The following is a 16,812-nucleotide window of genomic DNA, read 5'->3' as shown; positions in this document are numbered from 1 at the left end:
CTTCTTCTAAAGCCATAGTGGAACCAGTGCAATCATGTTCATCAGTATGCTACATGCTGGAATGGGTCTGGAAGACACCTGTTCTGTCTTGCTGGAACCACCTAACACATAAACAAGTACCCCACAAGTTTAAAGTATTCATAAGAAAATGTCAAAATCTACTATAGTTTCATAGCTACCTGCTGGCCACATTCCTCTCAGTTGTCTGTAAACCTCCTTTTTTCCCATATAGAAATAGTGCGTGGGCCAGTATTGAAGGTGCCTTCTATTACACTGGTGGTGCATGTCACTCAGCTTCCCTATGATCTGAAATTGTGCTTCTCCTGTTTCCATCCAGCAGCCAGCGCCCCAGGAGACCACAGCTGACACCAGGTAGAGCCTACATCCACCTATGTCTCTTGTATTACTGTTTACACACACACACACACACACACACACACACACACACACACACACACACACACACACTCTGTCTACAACTGCTCATCTAAACCGGGGTCGCGGGAAACTGGAGCCTAACCCGACAACGTAGGGCGCAAGGCCGAAAGGGGAAGGGACACTAGACCACCACAAAGCACCCGAGGCAGGACCCGAACCCCAGACCCGCTACACAGTGGGCCCTGGCCAAACGTGCTGCACCACCATACGCCCCCAATTACTGTTTACATTTTTTATTATTCAGGGATATACAAGAAATGGGGCAATGGCTGAATAAATGAACAGTGACTGAAAGCTGTCTAGATATGTGGTTCTGTTGGGGAATTTACTTTATGACACTAGGAGAGCTACCAGTGATATTCCAATCTGCCTGAACGAAACAGATGATGTTCAGATGGAGCAATTTTGGTGGGTGTAAATGTTTGTTGAGTAGGACAACACTGATGCGTGCTGTGTTTCCTCCAGCTCCATCACAGCCAGGAGTAAAGCAGTAGAAGAGTGAGTGAATGCACAGACAGTACTTCACAGGCCTCCGGCTTATAGCCAACATTGTAATGCAATATTGTGGGCTTGCTTAGACTTTGCCTTGTTCACTAAGCGCTGGCACACTGAGTTGCAAGACTTTTGCATACATTTTCAAAAGTCTTACGGGGCAGCTGGTAGCATAGCGGTTGGAGCTGGTGCTACTGGACCCAAAGTTCATGCGTTTGAACCCAAATTCCAACTGCAGTAACCCTTGAGCAAAGTACTTTTCTGAAATTGCTCTAGTAAAATTACCCAGCTGTATAAACGGGTGAATGATTGTAGGTACCTTAACATTGTTAGTCGCTTTGGAGAAAAGCTTCAGCTAAATGAATAAATGCACATGGAATGTAAGCGCGAGGAGGCAAAAGCAGGCAGTGCCTGCAGTGGTGTAAGAACTGTACAGCCGATATGCTGTATAATTTCTCTGTATAATCAAAATGTGATACTTTCCACATTTGTATCTGTAGTGAATGGCTGTACAAGGTGCCACTGTTGTGTGCCCAGTCCCAAGCTTGGTCACTGCGTCCACATGAAGCGCACTTCGAGCCACGGAGGAATTTTAAACTAAAGCTGCTTTCTATTAATAGCTATCTTAGCAGCACTCCTTCCTATACCCGTCTTTGCCTGTTTGTAGCGTCGAGATATGAGATATGCAGCTTATTAAGAAATCCTTTGCTGCGAATAATTAGTAGCTAATGAAGTAGTTGCAAAGAACTCGTTAGAACACGAGCTTTTCACGCAAAATCTCCACAAAGCACTCGCGCAGGCAGGATGTCCGGCGTTTGCGCGGGACCGGAGGCGCGCATGCGCGGATGTGCAACCCTCTGTGCGCTTTTCTTTGCCTCTGGTGCCACCTGTCGGCTGCGTGGAGCGTAGCAGTTGAGCGTAATAACGGTCCGGTAATAACGGGCCCGTTTCCCGCAGGCAAGGGGGCGGAGTCATCGGCTGGATCGTCCAAGAACTGGTGAAGGTCGTGCCGCAGCCGGAGGAGAAGTCCAAAGAAGCGGACAAGTCTAAAGAGCCTGAGCCGCCACGTGCTCCGGAGACGGTCACGGAAGTGGCACGTGTTCCTTTCATTTGTCACTAGTGCACGGAATGATTCATTGCCAGTGCTGTCCATATTCTCAGTTATTGCACGGGCCGTTATTGTTCTTGCTATGATCATTTTTATAATTGTTAAAATATCTAGAAAAATAATTTTAGAATTACTTCATAGCTATGAATTAATTATAGGTGGTCACTATCCAAAGTAAGACAATCCATATAGCCTAATAACCTAGGGTTAATTGTAGCAGCCAGTATAGCCCTATCGAATATTACTTTACAAACTGATTTACTAAATTCATTAACTTGTTTCTGTTTCGCTGATGAACAAAAAAAAAAAAACTAAATTATTCAGTTTTGGTTCAATGTAATGAAATCACAGTGGTGGAATTTAGCAGTGTTCAGTTTTGTTTGTGCCGTTCACATTTTGTAACTTGAAAGCAGCTTCGCTTTTTATTGTTTAGATCACAGCATCAGAGATTAATTTTATTTTCCCATAGCTTTCAGAGGTCAACAAAGTCACAGAATGTAAGGCTGAGCCTCCAGTAAGTAGGCCTACACCTGCACAAAGGCAAATGCAAAAACTGGTGTTGATTTGTAAAGGCTCAAACAAGTGCATACTTTTTTCATCTCAGAATAATTTTGCAAGACCAGTCTAGGACAGAAACCTTTCGTTTTACTCTTTTCAGAAGGTTTAATACGTTTGAATTCAGTTCTACTTTATTTTCGCCATTTTCTAGCATAATTTGAAAAAATGCTGCGCTGGTGTGAAATCTTTACAAATCAACACTAATAAATACTGACATTTGTCTATGTCTATTAGCCTCTGTGCAATAATACCAATTTTACAGCATTAAATGAGAAAATTATACTTTTGGGTGTCTTCTAATATCTGCAGATTTAAAGATTCTAAATCTAAAAGCAAACCATTTTGCCTTAAAGACTATTCTGCAGAGATTTGCTTATGCTACGCCACAAATGCATGACTATAGCTAATTCATTAAATTAAACTGAATTAAGTTTATATATCCCAACATGGTTGCCCCATGGATTTCAAAACTGCTTAACAGAAAAGCAGTTAATTCAGAACTGCACATGTGAACTGAAAAGTTAAGAATTCATCACTGATAACCACTTCCCATAATGCAGGGTACCAGTAGTCCAGAGTTTATCCCGTAAGCGTAAGGTATGAGGCAGAGCACACCTTGGACAGGGCACCAGGCAATCATACGCACATTCCCACTGTATGAGCAGTTCAGAGCAACCAATCCACCTGAAACACATGTTATTGGACTGTGGGAGGAAACTGGAGCACCCAGAAGAAACCCATTCCGACACGGGGAGAACATGTAAATTCGACATAGAGCTGAATTCGAACCCATGCCTGAACGCGCAGCCCAGTGCTGCACCTTTGCTAACTACTGCTCAAATTAAGAATTATTATATCCAAGAATTTTTCGGTGTTTGTAGGTTGATAGCCTTTTTTTTAAAAAAAAAAAAAAAAATCTATTTTTAAAAATATTTCAGCAGAGATTTTATCACAGTGCATGGTGACACAGTCCATAAAATAAAATATTGCTGTTATAATTGATTAAACTGAATTAAATCATTTTTACGTACTTCGATTAACAACATCGTTTGCCTCAGTATTTAGCATTTGATTTGTCAAAAGTATGTTGATACAGGGAGACAAGGAAACATGTAAACATGTCACCAGCAGCACAGCAACAAATAGGATTATTAACAGAATTTCGCATATGTATACAGACAGAGAATAGCAAATTAATGTGGAGGGTAAAAAAGAATAAAATGTTGTAACAGGAAAGGTAATCATCCTATGGAGCTACTTGCGACTACGCTGTGTAATCATGCATTGAAGAATGAGCAGTGGTAGTAAGAAATCATTTAAATCATGTGCGTTATAAATTTTAATCCGATTTCACCTCTGTCTTCGGAGATCCCTAGATGTATTCCCTCCAGCTTTTCAAAGACATGCAGTTCAGGTGACTAAATTGTGTGTGTGTGTGTGTGTGTGTGTGAGAGAGAGTGAAAGAATAAAAGTGAGAGAGAGAGAAAGAGTGAAAATGGACCAGCATCCCTCAGCCTCGTGCTTGCGCGGCCCAGCTTATATGACCAGTCAGAAAAAACTGGACACGGGATGCTGTGTTGATCCAAATCATGTAGATTTGCAAGTTGTTCATGGTTCATTCCGTTTTGTTTCTAGGTTCACGATGCCAGCACTATTCCAGGTGAGCGTACCTGCACGCCATACAAATACTTTTTTGCTAGCGTACTGAAATCTCTGCGGTCTCAGTCTGTAACAGAAGCATCCCGTCGCACTAGCATATGGAGCGCAGTATACAGTATGTTTAAAAGCACTGTGTGTTTCCTGCTCACTGTGTCTGCGGATGCCGAGAGGTGGCAGGGTCATTAAGAGTGGCCGTGCCCACAGATGCAGAGCCGCTCCCGCACATACCCGTGGTGGAAGTGGTGTCTGAGAAGGAGCCCTCTGAGGTGGACAATAACAACCAGCCCGTTTCCCCCAGGTGTGTCCTTCATGTGAGCTCCTGCCAGCGACACTCAACACACTCCATCTATAATCTACCCACTACATGCCCCTCTCATCAGAGCAGTTAACAACAGCGTGGTGGAGGATAACCTAACATTAACTGATGTTGTAGACGTGGCTCTGAAGTTACGCTGAAATGCTCCTCTGATATCTCCAGCTAACAAGTGATGGAATCACAACCAATTTTAAGTCGTTCTGCAGTGAAATTAGTTGTATTTTACATTTGGTCTAAGAGGCTAAAATGAAAAAATTCCAGCAGCCAGGAACTCTCATTCCATCACCACGTGATGGTATGTTTACCACCGATTTTATCCACAGGGTGATCGACTGGCTAAAGCAAAGCTTTGAGAAGGTCATCCCCCAGCCGCCAGAGATCCAGGCTCCTCTGAACACCGAGGAGTCTCTGAAAAAGGAGGCCTCTGCTGCTTCTCCAGCTCCTTCTCCCGCTGCGGCTCCTGCTCCCACCCCTTCACAAGCCCCAGCTCCAGCAGAAACAATGAAAGGTAGCGCATCCACTCTTCTCCAGTCCTGCCATGTGATATGACGTTGCATGACTGAACTTCTCTGAAAATTCTCTGAAATTTGCTTTGTGTCTCAGCACCTCCATCCATCAACGCAAATGACGTTTTACACACCAAGGGCAAAAGTGCTGCACAAAAAAGAGAACGAGAAATTTCCAGTGAACGTGCAACATCGTCCCAATAAACTCACCCAATGACACAAAATACCAAAATAGAGACGTATTTCATTGGCTAGAATATTTCAGACCTGTGTCTGATGTCATTTATAGAAGAAAATTTCATTCTATAGACTTTATATCTATATCTTTAGATATCTATAGGCTATTTATAATATAGAAAAATTACTTGAATGATTAAAGAATATTTCATTTCACTGTGACTGTTACACATATTGTCCAGTCATGCACTACGGTACGCGCTATACAATATGGGGGTATAACTGCACTTTTCTGAGTGGCCCAACATCTCGGATAAGGAGCAGAAATCAGGACTCAGGAATTAAGGAGCTCTGAAAACTTTTAGGTTTGACCCTTGGACATCTGAATTGTCTAAGAACACCTCTGTATCACTAATAATTGTCCTGTTATAAGATGTACCTGTGTATCTGTCCTCTCACCTTCCACTGCTAGTGTTCTTACTCCTTACACACGCTACCCTTAAAACACACCTGTACATTACTGACACACCGCATAACATTTTAAATGACTCATTCTTCCTTGCTGTGTCAATGACATGTGTCTGACTGAACCTTTTACAGAGGTAGGATCTGAGCTCAGTTCAATGTGTGTGTGTGTGTGTCTGTGGTTAGTACTGTGGCAGTGTCAAACGGCATGTCCTTGTCTCTCTCCATCAGAGCCTCTGAATTCTGGCACAGGGGAGCCTGCGGCACCCAAGTGAGTGGGGCTGGGAGGGGTTGCATGAACAACAATACCAACAATGTGTAATTGTAAATAAAATGTCTTTAATTTCTCCCATCGCTTGTGCAGAAAAAAAAAAATCACTGCTTTTAATCACATTTCTCAGCAAAAAGCAGCTAGATGGAGGATGAATTCAGTAGTTTGCCCTTGTCCACAAGAGCAGCAATATTTTGTAGGACCATGTGAATATGTAGTACATTTGATAGTAATTTTTCAAAGTTTGGATAGTTAATATTTAGTCCATGCTGAAGTGCATACTGCGACACACTCAGTCGCTATCCATAAGTGCTTGTCCCAGTCAGGGTCGCAGTGGTCCAGAGCCAATCCTGGAGGCACAGGGGACGAGGCGAGTCAGGGGACACACTGGATGGGGCGCCAGTTCATCACAGCCCTAAAAACATGTTACAGATATTTAATAGTGGGAGTTATATGCCACAGCAACTACAGTTTGCCAGCAAAAACTCTTAGGCCTGCCCATCCTGCCCACTTAAGATACATACAGTAATGGGCAGGATTAGTTTACAGGAGAGACACTGAGTTGGACTTTTTTCTAAGGACCTTTTTCCAACCCCCCCGGGGACAAAGCTGGCACCTGAAAATGTAGCATTGCTATGTCTCAGAGAGTTTGTTTCGGGACCCCAATGAGCACGAGGATGAGGATGAGGATGGCCGAACCGATGCGTCTCCCTCTGTCCTCTGCCCCTCCAGCGGCGTGGTTGGCTGGATCTTCCAGGAGCTGAACCGCATGATACCGCAGCCTGTTGTGAAGCCTAAGGAGAATACGCCGGTGAGTGGAGTCACACCTCTATGCCAACCGACAGTGCATTTCTTTAGTCCTGGAAACCTGGAAATGAAACCACCACGCTAAAGTGACAGAGTCAGTGACACGTACATGGATGACATTATAGACTGCTGAGACCAGATATATTTATCTAATAATCTTCATTAGCTGAATGGGTTTCTTACCATAGCATAGTGGGATTACAGGGTCTTCTCCTGCATAACGGTGTCTCTGCACCATACAGCTGAAGGTTGCTGTTCTGGTATCACCATTTAGGCCTTTGATTTGACTAATTGACATAAGTCTTCTAGTTTTAATACACATAGAGTCTCAGTCTTGGGTAACCTTGTTTCTGCTTTGCTGTCTAGGAGGGAGTCAGTGTCGCACAAAACAGTAAGTAAAACACTTTATTTCTCAACTATCAAATATCAGCTTCAGAGTTACTTATTGTAAAATTTATTAATAAATCAGGTGTGTAGCCCCTTGTGATGGCAACGCATGCACGCAACAGAGTGCTGAGTGACCTCACCGGAAATTGAACCTAAAAATAAACCGTTAACTGATCCTTCGGCAAACGAAGGGTCGCGGATCATTTGAGTTGCTTTGAGAAGCACAGCTGCACACTTTCCCTTACATATACACACACACACACACACACACACACACACACACACGCACTCGGTCAAGAGGGGATAGAGCTCTGGGTCAGTATCACAACTCGTGCGGTGGAGAACAGGGCGAACAGAATCCCTTTGCATCACTGTAAGGCTGTGATGTGTGACTCAGACCTTAACTCAGTTCCTCTTCTCCTTCTGTTTCAGGGGGGAACGTGCAGACAGCCCCTTAAACATAAGGAGAATGAAGACTGGGGTCACACTGACCGGCTGATACACACACACACACACACACACCCACACGAAGGAGACAAGCGAGGAAACTGGCAGAGACATACGAACACAGATATACACACAGGAGAAATGGGATGAGTGGGTAGACTGGCAGGCACACACACACACACACACACACACACACACACAGACACAGGAGTGATGAGTGAGAGACAAGCAGACAAGCAGGTATACTGACGGAGATAGGCACAACTGCTCAGTAGAGTGACAGGCAGCTTCATCTATCCGCTTTTGCACAGCGACAGTACTTTATGCACTTTTACACATTTTACTGATGGTTATGAACGTGGAATATTAACCTGAGATGTCAATAGACTGTAAAGTTGTTCTGGGTAACTGCTCATGCTCTACCACAGCTGAAGACACAGCTGTGTCACAACGGATTTTAAAGTTGGCCTTTTTACGAATAATTTTACCACAAAGGGTGGTTTGTGGTAAAAGGTGCAGTTTGCAGTTTTTATGCCCTTTCGGTGATGATTTATGTGCAGCAGAGAGAGCTGGCAGACGGTGCCCACTAGATGGAGAGAAATTAATACTTGAGCTGTTGTGTTGAGCTCTAAATCCAAATGCATGCACTCCAACCTTAACTTGTATTAGACACGGTAAATATATGTTTATTCTCTTTAAACTCTACATGTTGGTATAAATTTACACCTTTAACTTGTATTCTACAATTCTACATTGCGTTGATTTTTTTTTTCTTCTGTTTTTCTATGCAAAACGCCGTTGCAAAGCTAAGGCAGCTCATTTGTTATCTGTTATGGTATATTGCGTTATAATGGCAGTGCATTCTGGTACAAATAATAAAACATGAATTTAAACTACAGGCTGTTGTGTTGATGCATGATGGGTTGCTTTAATGTCCCTTGGGATGGAAGTGATGAAGACACCTTTCATGATCATCTTCATGTTGTTTGTCTTTGCCCTGCTGTCACTATCAAGATGCTGTAAAACACATGAGCAATGTACATACGTAATCAGGCATCCATTCAAATACAGCTTGCAGGTTTTTTAAATTTATAAATGAGGTATTTAGCAATAATTTACTTACATAATTAATAAATTAATTTTGCTGGAATCATAGTGGAAAGGCTTTGGAGAAGAGCAATATGTACAATAGGAATAGTTATTTTTTACAATGGTTAACTTGAACTAAACGTACCGTGTATAATACAGTGCATGAAACATGCTTTTCTCATCATATATGTAAAAAGCACAATATTAGTTTGGATTATAAAATGAAATAATGTTTTTCCAAAAGTGGGGGTTCAGGTTTGGCCGGGGCCTGGTCTGGGGTTCGAGTCCTGCTTGGGGTTTCTTGCGGCAGACTGGCATCTCGTCCTGGGTGTGTCCCCTCCCCTACAGCCTTGCACCCTATTTTGCCGGTTTAGGCTCTGGTTTGGCGCGACCCCATTGGGGACAAGCGGTTGTAAACATTGTGTGTGTGTGTGTGTGTGTGTGTGTGTGTGTGTGTGTGTGTGTGTGTGCGCGCCAAGGGATAAAAACATAACTGAAGTTTATCTTATACATTGGAAATCTATCATGCCTTCTGCTTATTGCAGGTATTAGGGATTTAATTTTGGAATTAGGAACTGAAGTGTGGAAATTTAAATTTAAAATGTAATTTTATAAGTTAATTAAAAATTATAAGTTAAATAAATCTGAATTCTTTGGTGCCATATAAAAAGTGCTGGTTGCTACTGCTAGTCATTGACCATTGATGTTACCACTTTGTCTTAATCTGAATCAAGTTTGATATTATCAATAAGAGTAATTCATTGATTGTGGGGTGTGGTGGCACAGCAGGTTTGGCATGTGCCTACTCCCTAGTGGGTCTGGGGGTCAAGTCCCAGTTGGGGGGTTGAGTCCCCGTTGGGGTGCCTTGTGACGGACCGTGTCCCCTTCCCCTCCAACCTTGTGCCCTGCGTTGCTGGGCTAGGCTCCGGCTTGCTGGGACCCTCCTCGGGACAAGTGGTTTGTGTGTGTAAGTGTAACTCATTGAGGCTGCCAGTTACAAGTGAGGAAAACTTTTCTGTTAAACAATAACATGGGCAGGAAAAAAGGTAAGGATCCTGCCTGTTCAGAAGTGATTTTTATATCCTCATGTTCAGTTCTGGCAATGAGTCTATCTGTCAGTTCTGACTCCTGGCGCCCAACTGTGTTTCCATCCAGCTTGTATTGCTCAGGATCCTGGGCAGATGGTACTGGAGGACGTGGACTCGGACTGGGAGAACGAGAAAGAGGAGTTACCACCTTCCCGGGACCCTCCACGGCCCATGAGCCCTCCTCTGAGCTTCCTCCCCCAGGTGATGGCCATGCATCAGGAGGACGCTGAGACTCAGACAGACCGCTGGACACCCCTTGTGGAGCGCATCAAGAAGGAGGCTGAGGAGTCTGTCATGGCAACACTGGAGGAGAGGTGGGGGAAGTCTTCCCCGTGGCCTTTACATCAGTAACATTTTCACGACCTCAGATGCCTCCAACCTTTGTTAATTGCTGAGATGTTATTCCACCCATTTCCCACCCTGCGACCTCCTCCGTCCTCCTGGTCATGCGCACCTTCCCCAGGCTCAGGCAGGAGAGGCTGGAATCTGCACGCATGGCAGAGGAGGTGGCCCGGGCGGCAGCAGAGACGGCCGTGCGGCAGCTAGCGGAGCAACAGGGGACCGGGCGAGAACCGGTGGCCCAGGATGAGGAGGAGGAGAAAGAGGGGCAGGAGGAGGCTGATGGTGGAGAGCAGTAAGTCACGCATTCTCGCCGCTTACATGTGACGGAAACCTGAGCCAGTTGCGCATCCACACCTCAACGAGCGGAGTGTCCGGCAGCCGGGCGTGTCAGCAGAACCTCCGCCTGTACTCTGTGCGATCTGTACGTGACCCTGAGTTGTGATGAAAAGCGCTATGTAGGAACAGGAGCTGCGGTGTAAGTATGGAGCGCTGTGAGCTGGAGGTAAACGAGGAAGAACACTTGGAAAATCGACTAACGACTGTTTGTTTTGCAAAGATTGCCCAATATCCAGGAGGACGAGAACGAAGAAGATCCAGAGTAAGTTCTGCTGCAGAGGTCTCAACTATTTTTTATTTACGTCAGACCTCCGTAATTTTGAACCAGAGCCCCGGTGTCACATCATCACGCTGCTGGCTTCCTTTTTCTGCATTACTGGCATATTTTATGCCTAAAATCTAGTTTTAAGTGGCTGTCTGCTACCAGAGAAAACCAATTCTGTTTTCCCTCACCCCCTGTGTAGGTTACTGGAGATCCGTGAGGAGAGTGAGGAGGAGACGGCAGATAATAAGACAGAGTAAGACCACTCACTGACACGGGCGTCCTCCGCACGAGGAAAATATTTGTTACTGTCACCTATTGTACTTCCACTATGAACTATATTTTATTGCAGAAAAATGACGTTAAATAGTGAACTTACAGTTACGCTGTACATTCATTATTATGTTACGAATACCATGTTTTGGAAACAATACGTTTAGGATTTAGAGCTTCAGAGGCCCACTGACTTCTCTGATAGTCCTGAGGAATTGCTTTTAAATCCTGTTTGTTTGACCCTCAGCTGAGATCTTGACGATCATCTGTCATCCATCCATTATCAATACCCACGTATCCTATGTAGGGTCGCGGAGGTCCAGAACCTATCCTGGTAGCACAGGGCACGAGACAGGGCACATACTCCAGGGTGCAGGTCTATCACACACACACACACGCACACACGCACACACTAAAGGCAATTTAGAGCCACAAGTTCACATAAAACACAACAGCATCTGGAGGAAATCTCAGGCTGCTGAAATCTCGAGGTCTGAGGCACCAGTGGTACCCGCTGCACCGTCCTGCCGTAATCCATGCTGCTCCACTGGCAGTGTCACAGAGGTGATATCAGAGAAGGAGAAGCATGGCAATGGAGACGCATTCCAAGTCTACTTCAAGTTTAATGCTAAATGGTCTCATTCTCTACTTTTACTTATTTTCACCCTTTTGAAATGGATAGAAGGCTCTACTTTTAAGATTAGCATCCAAGACTATAGACTGTGTTTTTTTCGCTTGGACTTTTATCATCACGAGACATACTTTGCCAAACTGAAATTGTCCATACAACAAATAATGACATAAACAGCTGCACGCTGGAACTTTTTAACCTCACCAACATTTTTTACTGGAAGATGATTCGCTTATGGTTACTCAACGCTCATTCTGTTTTCACAAGTATTTATTAAATAGACAGAAAATGTGCTGCGAAGTCTACCGAGCAGAACGCGCTCCAGCGAGGTCCCACCATGGCCACTGCTGCATTCATCCGGGTCTCTGAGACTTTTTCGGGACCGTTCTCCGAAGGATGCTCATTAGTGATCCCCGCTGCTATGGCAACAGTCTTCCCAGTCACAGCAACTGCGCCTCGTCTCCTGGTAACGGCGAGTCTCCTCGTGACGGTTGCCTTAGAAACGTATTTCGGATTCCACGTTCCACGCGCTCTGAATTGTATTCTTTAAAAAGAACAGAGTCCGCCTGAAGTCCTCGGCAGGTAGTACGCTTGGTGAATCTCTTTGGTCACCTTTCTATTATCGACTGCTAAAGTACCATCAAGCGGGCCCTTTTGTAAGTACGTATTCAAAACAGTTTGTGTTTATACAGTAATTATATCTGTATATATGCTTATGTAAGTCATTGCATGCTCCAGCTATTTTTAAACAGTGAAAAGTTAACCTGTCACCCATGTTCGCCTAGGGTCAGGTACTCTGCTTGTTTTCACATAACTCGATTTGTGAACTTATGTTTTATATGATTAAGCATAATTTAATAATAATAATGTGATGTAGCACCAGGTGCAGCTGGTAGCATAAAGATTTAAGGGTGCTGCCTTTGGACCCGGAGGTCACAGGTTTGAATCCCACCTCTACCTGCAGTACCCTTGAGCACAGTACTAAAATAAATTTGCGTGCTGTCGGAACCTCCAGTCAGCTTGTTTTGTTATATTTTGTCATGACGCTGTAATATTCGCATTTGCCTTCTTAAAACTTATGTTTGGGGGACTGGTGAAAAATAAATGTTTTTGGCAGCTGAGGAAAGCAAAACTGCTCCCGAGTCCTTCATAAAGTGTTCTGACACGTCTGAGGTGTCGAATCCTGCGGTTCTTTGACGTGATTCCCCGTGCGTCCTGCTTCGTCGGGTGCTCAGCGGACTTTGGTTCTGTGGAAACGTCACCCGTAGGTCTTTCCAAAGAACCACAACCAAATTCCCTCAACAGGCCGACATCTCCAGAAGAAGCCAGAAGGACCCCGTCGCCCGTGGAAGATAGCCGGCCATCCCCTGTTCAGGAGCTGCTGAATGAACCTGAGGCAGAAAGCACCAGGAGCCCATCTCCTCAGGCCAAGGCACCAGAGCTAGAAGCAGATGAGACGTCTGCTCCACGGGATCCGGAAACAAACATCATAAAGGGAGCATCTCCTCCACCTGAGGAAGCAGAACCGTTAAGGGCACCATCACCTTCAGCTGAAGAACCAGAACCAGTAAGGAGAGCATCCCCAGAGGTTGTAAAGGAAGAGTCCTCCACTGTGACTGAGCAACCGGGGCCCAGCGAGGACCCATGTGTCTCTCCAGCCTCTGCACAGGTAGCACAGGTTCCCCGATGATGCTTCGCTGTCACATCTACCGGAACGCCTGGACACAGTGAGCAGTGGCAGCTCACTTCACTGCACAGGGCTTAATGAGCTGTTCTTCTGTCTTGGTACAGGAGGAAGAAAAAAAGGCCGAGGGATGTGAAGGTAAGCATGTCTGCTTTTGTGCGATTCCAAATTAATAGGTGCATGGAAATCAAAAGGATCTATTTCATGAGTACAGTGAAGTAATGAATTTCGTCTGGAACAGACTGCTGTACCTTTTACCCCTTCAGATGCTGTGAATACCCTTCAGCAAGGTGCTTAATGTGAATTACTCAAGTAAAACTCTTTAGCTGACTAAAAGATCTCTTTTAGATAATATTGTCATATAATAAAAAGTTAGTAATATTTTCATAGTAGATTTTGTATAATTATATGATTGCAGGTACTAACCCAGTACAAATATGCTTTTACTTTTTAACGGGTTCCTTTGTAGAGACATACTTTTATGAGTTTCCCTCTCATCCTGCTGTGTCATTGCAAGTTTTCTTGTCCAGCATAGTTTGTGTTAATGAGGTTCTTGGTAGACCGTAGATTGTTATTCATCCTTGATCTCTCTTAGGTAGTTCCATTCCTTTTTTTGACATGACTGCGTGTTTTGGCACCATAGTGCCAAAGTAGTTGTTTAAACACAGTCACAGACGACATCCTTACCACATTTTAAGAGTGTAATGGTTTCGTGAGAACTTCTTGTAAACTGAATTTTCCTGAATTGACTCCTAAATTAGCATTCATTTAAAATGAGAATAAATGAGAGAATATCTTGTGTGTTTATTTTATTAGTTTGGGGTGTTTCAGTACAATATCTATAATATTGTCGATGATCACAGTGATTACTGTTTTCTTTCAAATCAACAACCTTGTGCTGGATAATTTTAGTACTGAAGTTTCATGAAAAAGAAAAGCACAGTATAAGATATTAGATAGTTGACAGAACCGTGTGACACAAAAAGGATGAGCGGAAGAGCTTTAGAGAACGGAGATTTTTCTCCCCCCTCTTTTGCCAGATGTTGAATGAATGCTTCATTCTGGGAAGATGGGGCCTTGTGTGATGCCTGCAGTGTGACGCTGATGGCATGTCTTCTTTGCTTCTCAGCCCGCTGCCTCTCAGTAAAGAGCTGTCTAATGCGAGTCCCCTATGTGCCTGAATGCCTCGACCGCTTCCGTCAGCTGCTGCGAGAGAACAACATCTCTGTGCCAAAGCTGCCCCCGATGCCCGAGCTTCCTCCGCAGGTGGTCCAGTTTAACCAGAGGCTGCAGCCGCATCTGGCCCAGTTCAACCAGCATCTGCAGCCCTGCCTGGACCAGTTCAGTCAGAAGCTGCAGCCGCACCTGACACAGCTGAAGCAGCAGTTGCAACCCCCGTTGGCTCAGCTGAAACCACAGCTGCCCCAACAGGTCACCCAGCTGCCCCAGAAGCTCGTGGAGCTGCCCCAGCGGGTCGCACAGCTTCCCCATCTCACCCGTCAGCGCTGCCTTAACATCATCCACCGCCTTAACAGCATCAACCCCAAACAAGATGCCTAAACAGCAGAACGTTGACCTGGAGTTAGACCGGCTAGTTCATCAGGCACCCCTTCAGCACCCCGGGACCCCTTCCCCGTCCTCCCCCAGCAGCACACTGGAGCTTCCGAACGTTCCCGCCTATCCCCGCCCGCCCCCCGTTGGCCTCTCAAGGCAGCTGTCGGGGCTCTCGAACCCGAGCTTCAACAGCGAGGAGAGCCCACGCCCGGCCTCGACTCGGCTCTCAGGTGAACCGTCAATGGCAGAATTACACATTTCTATACTGCGTGCATTATGTACAGTCACCGCCCAGTTAACATCAGGGTTAATGACCAAAAACACTGCCAGTAACCACACTTGTCCTCTAACTGCACAACTCGGGGACAAGCCACATAATATGAGGTCCTACAACTAGTACCATTTTAGTTAATCCGTTAGGAAATGGCAATATATGGCACTGTAGAATAAATTTGTCGAAAAAACACATTACGCATTAAAAAGCACCAAAGTTGCGAAATTAATTAAAAGAAAACTAAAATATTTTTAAAAAAATGTCTAATGATTTCTTACCTTTGTCCATGATGTCAACATGTTGCAGAACATACAGTAAAGAGCATTATGTTGTATGCGCTAGGTCTCAGTTTGCAGATATTTGATCGAGGATGTATTAATGCATATGCACTTAGTGCACGGTCGACGAGGTCATTGTTAGTGAATCTGGTGCAAGAAGGGTATGATCGTTAAAAGATAACCACACATTGAGGGCATTTGTGGGTCAGGCTGCTCGTAGCATAGGGGTTAGCGCTACTGCCTTTGGACCCAAAGGTTGTAGGTTTAAATCTCGCCTCTCTGTAGTATGCTTGTGGAAGGCACTTACCCTAGATTACTCCAGTAAACTTACTCAGCTGTGTCAATGGATAAATAGTAAACACTATACATTGCTTCGGAGAAGTATCTACTCAGTGAATACATGTATATTTTTGTTATTCAGTGCACTGAAAATGTATTTGTAGCTTTTCCAATTTTTCCTATCCTTGACATTAAATTTCCTCAGATCTTTCTGTGTCAGTTGTAGAGGTATATGAATGGAGCCAGAGGGAGAGAAGGTGACATTACTGTTGTTTTTAAGTCGTTTCCTCTGTGCAGAAGATAACGAAATGGGCAGTCATCGCCGTGAAAAATTTAATCTCAAAAAGCAGCGAAAGTTGGAGGAACTGGGCTTTTTTTTGCTGCATTCACTGTATATGTGTATCAGTTCTAGATCACCGACAGTGGTGTTCCCTACGGTACTTGAACACATGTTGCACTGCGGTTCCCAGACATTCGAGCAATGGCCCGTATCTCTGTGTCTTCAGAGAGCTCGAGGTTGAGCATCCACCCTGCCGTCAATGTGGAGGACGTGGACTCAGAGGGAGAGCTGGGAGGGGGTCCCAGCAACATACCTCAAATTCTCGCCCCTCACACACCTAAATTCAAGACTCTTACTGTCCCCGGCGTGAACGTGGCAACTCGGAGGTGAGCTGCTTCATATTACATGGTTCTCTACTATATATGTGTACACAGCCATATACTCATTCCTGACATAATGGGATTCATTTGATCCATGAAATCACCTCATTGTGAAAAGGATTGAATTATCTTTTTTTACTTAAAGAAAAAAAAGTCAGTTCTAGGACAAAAATGTCACTCTAAATTCGACAAAATACCAAAAATGTATTTTTTACGCATGATAATGACACCAATATATTTTACAATATTTGTAACAATATCTATTTTGAGCTTACCTTCTAATGTTTCTATATTTTCATTCATCCATTCAGTTATCATCGATAAGGGCTTGTACTAATGCCGGGTTGTCGAGATCCAGAGTCTATGCTGGAAGCACAGGACGCAAGGCAGGGTACACCCTAGACAAGGCAATGCTGATAGTTTGGGTCAAG

The 16,812-nt window shown here is 44.4% G+C and overlaps 1 protein-coding gene across 1 annotated transcript in view; it reads left to right on the top strand.

Annotated features, from left to right (window-relative positions):
• Positions 1-16,812, top strand: part of LOC108926218 (cyclic nucleotide-gated cation channel beta-1-like) — a 61,828-nt gene that overhangs the window by 32,202 nt on the left and 12,814 nt on the right. The window contains exons 4-18 of the mRNA XM_029253543.1: positions 338-372; positions 1,888-2,023; positions 4,232-4,256; positions 4,460-4,553; positions 4,895-5,079; positions 6,635-6,801; positions 7,164-7,188; positions 9,876-10,122; positions 10,272-10,442; positions 10,707-10,748; positions 10,951-11,004; positions 12,958-13,321; positions 13,444-13,474; positions 14,466-14,834; positions 16,228-16,387. Of these exons, the coding sequence (XP_029109376.1) occupies positions 338-372; positions 1,888-2,023; positions 4,232-4,256; positions 4,460-4,553; positions 4,895-5,079; positions 6,635-6,801; positions 7,164-7,188; positions 9,876-10,122; positions 10,272-10,442; positions 10,707-10,748; positions 10,951-11,004; positions 12,958-13,321; positions 13,444-13,474; positions 14,466-14,834; positions 16,228-16,387 (2,105 nt within the window). The remainder of the gene's footprint in view (positions 1-337; positions 373-1,887; positions 2,024-4,231; positions 4,257-4,459; positions 4,554-4,894; positions 5,080-6,634; positions 6,802-7,163; positions 7,189-9,875; positions 10,123-10,271; positions 10,443-10,706; positions 10,749-10,950; positions 11,005-12,957; positions 13,322-13,443; positions 13,475-14,465; positions 14,835-16,227; positions 16,388-16,812) is intronic.

The sequence above is a fragment of the Scleropages formosus genome, chromosome 7 (assembly GCF_900964775.1).
Source record: "Scleropages formosus chromosome 7, fSclFor1.1, whole genome shotgun sequence".
Classification (NCBI taxonomy): Eukaryota; Metazoa; Chordata; class Actinopteri; order Osteoglossiformes; family Osteoglossidae; genus Scleropages; species Scleropages formosus.
Note: the sequence above shows the minus strand (reverse complement) of the source record. Positions and strands in the feature narration are given on the sequence as shown.